At 35.4% G+C, this 2,583-nt stretch overlaps 1 protein-coding gene across 1 annotated transcript; it reads right to left on the reverse strand.

Moving 5' to 3' along the window:
* Positions 1-626: 626 nt before the first annotated feature.
* Positions 627-2,284, reverse strand: LOC128508451 (signaling lymphocytic activation molecule-like; the record flags this gene model as incomplete). Its single annotated transcript, XM_053479795.1, has 3 exons — positions 627-767; positions 1,140-1,445; positions 1,939-2,284. Coding segments are annotated over 3 exons (687 nt in total), but the record flags the coding sequence as incomplete, so codon positions are not given.
* Between the last annotated feature and the right edge of the window lie 299 nt (positions 2,285-2,583).

The following is a 2,583-nucleotide window of genomic DNA, read 5'->3' on the forward strand; positions in this document are numbered from 1 at the left end:
CCCTACAGGGTTTCTCAGCACGGCTCAGATCACACACATTAATCTGTTTGTACACACAGTTGTGACGTGACGAGACAAACACGAGTTTAACCAGCAGGAGGACAAGTTCAGACACGAGATCAAGTCTGAAATCTATTTCCTATAAAACTAATAGTTATTATACAGAACCACATTTTAAACACTAATGGAAATGGTTTACGGTTAAACATACAGTGAATATTTAGGACCAATTATGTAGGAAATAAAAAGTATAATGTTTATAATATCAATAGAGTTAAAATGATCCAGTGATGTGTGGAGTTATTAGGATCTCTTCACCCCTGAGTACACCACTGAGCCGTTCTCTTCAACACACGTCACACTCCAGTTTTCTTCCTGTAAGACACAACAGTATATTTCAGTATCTGAATCAGGGTGAGACTTTATCACTCCTGTGGAACAAATGTGAGTTTTACACCAAAACCTCTAATGCATTTCACATCGTGATCATTTACACAAGTTTTATTTAAACACTTACCGCTTTAACTCTCTTCAAATCAGAGTAAGTCAGATCCTCAGATTTATCAGAAACTAAAGATAAAAAATCTGATTAGTTTAACTAAATATGAAAAGACATAAAGAGTTTACAAAACATAGAAGAGATCTCATTCTTGCCTTGTTGCTTTTCTTTTATTCTCTGAATAAACAGAGGTGATAATATTATTAATATCAGGATGAGACCTCCAACAGATATCACGACAGGAAGCAGAAACGTTCTCTTTCTTTATCTGAAAATAACAAAACATTTATAAATGTAATAAAATGTAGAACTTTTTAGTATTTCATGATACACACAATGTCTATTGAAATTATTAAGTCCTACAAAGTCATGATTAAAGTTTAACATTTTATACTTTCACAGAATCAGTACACAATTCTGAAAGTTTTTTTTATTGTTGTTTAAATACATCATAATATTTCAGAAAATAATATTCTGTTATAAATTATAATGATATGAGTATAATCTCATATTGTCCAGCTTTACATAAAACACACACTGAAACCCCTCCGAGATTCTCATATATAATATTAATGAACCCTGTACTATGACACTGCACTGAACTAATACTCCACTGTGTGTGTTAAAGACTCTGCCGTACCTGGGTGATGATCACAGAGCTGTGTGATGCTGAGAGAAGTTGTTTTATTGCTGACAGGGTTTGCAGACACACAGGTGTAAGTGTTAGTGTTAATGTCCTGGTTGTGTATTTGCAGTGTGAGACTGAGGTTAACACTGAGATCTGTGTTATTGGTGATATTGAGTCTCTCAGTCCCTCTGTACCAGGATAACGTCACATCTTCTCCATTCTCCACAGTGCACAGGGGGAAACACACCTCTGTGGGGGGAACACTTCGTTTTTGCTTTTGTTGACTTCTTATTATTGGAGTTGAAACTGGAGCTAAAATACAGAAACAAATATAAAATAAAACAGATTAGAAACAACAGCTTTAGAAGACAGATGAATCCACGAAATAGTTAAAAATAACAGAGTTACTGTTAGAACATCTTCATGTTTATTCCTCTTACACCACAGCAATAAATATAAAAAGTCATTCAAATATTTATATATTTATAGTTATTATATATTTAATATCCTATAAATTAATATAGTTATTATATATTTAACATCCACAAAACAGACATAAACAGATGTTCTGTAATGAATTCCTCTCAGTGTGACACAACACCAGGAGTGCATTAATATAAACCTGTGATGTGTAGTTACACTACTGTCAGAGCTGCTGTTATAGAGAATTAATCAACACCTTCTGACCAAACACACATTCAGGTGTTTACAGCACTGTGGTTTAAAATTTAATAATAAACCTCCAATAATACCTTATTGATTAAAGTTAAATAGAGACACTGGAACAAATTTCACTCACACTTTTACTCACCATAAACACTGACACTGAAAGTCCTAGATGAGAGACGTCCAGTGATGACTTGTAATAAATAAACTCCAGAATGATTCCTGCTGATGTTCCTGATGGTTAAAGCTCCACTGATTCTGTCCAGCTGCAGTCGCCCTTTAAATCTCTCACTGATTTCTGTAACAGTTTCTCCTTTAATCACCTGACTGTTTAATATCTTCTCCTCTGCTTTTTCAGGTCCATAAAACCAGACAATATGAGCATCACTTTGAATCCCAGTTATCCCAGTATGGAGAGTTATAGTGGTTCCTTCCACTTCCTGCAGTGTGACTGTCTCGTCTCCAGCTGCACACAGTAAACCTGCACCACAGATTCAGATTCATTATTTCACCAACAAACATCATCACATAGAAACTATACAGATATACAGATGTTCTCTCAATGCTTATTTAAACTTCCAAAGTATGACACACTAAATGCCCAAAAGTATGTGTACCCCTAAACTCCACACCCATGTCTGGATCTTCCCCAAACTGTTATCACAAAGTCTTGAAGACACAATTGTGTAGAATGTCTCTGTGTGCAGTAGCTTTGCAGTTTCCCTTCACTAAGAGCCAAACCTGCTCTAGCATGACAATGCCTCTGTGCACAAAGCCACCCATGACTCTG

This window comes from Clarias gariepinus, chromosome 20, assembly GCF_024256425.1.
Source record: "Clarias gariepinus isolate MV-2021 ecotype Netherlands chromosome 20, CGAR_prim_01v2, whole genome shotgun sequence".
NCBI classification, from domain to species: domain Eukaryota; kingdom Metazoa; phylum Chordata; class Actinopteri; order Siluriformes; family Clariidae; genus Clarias; species Clarias gariepinus.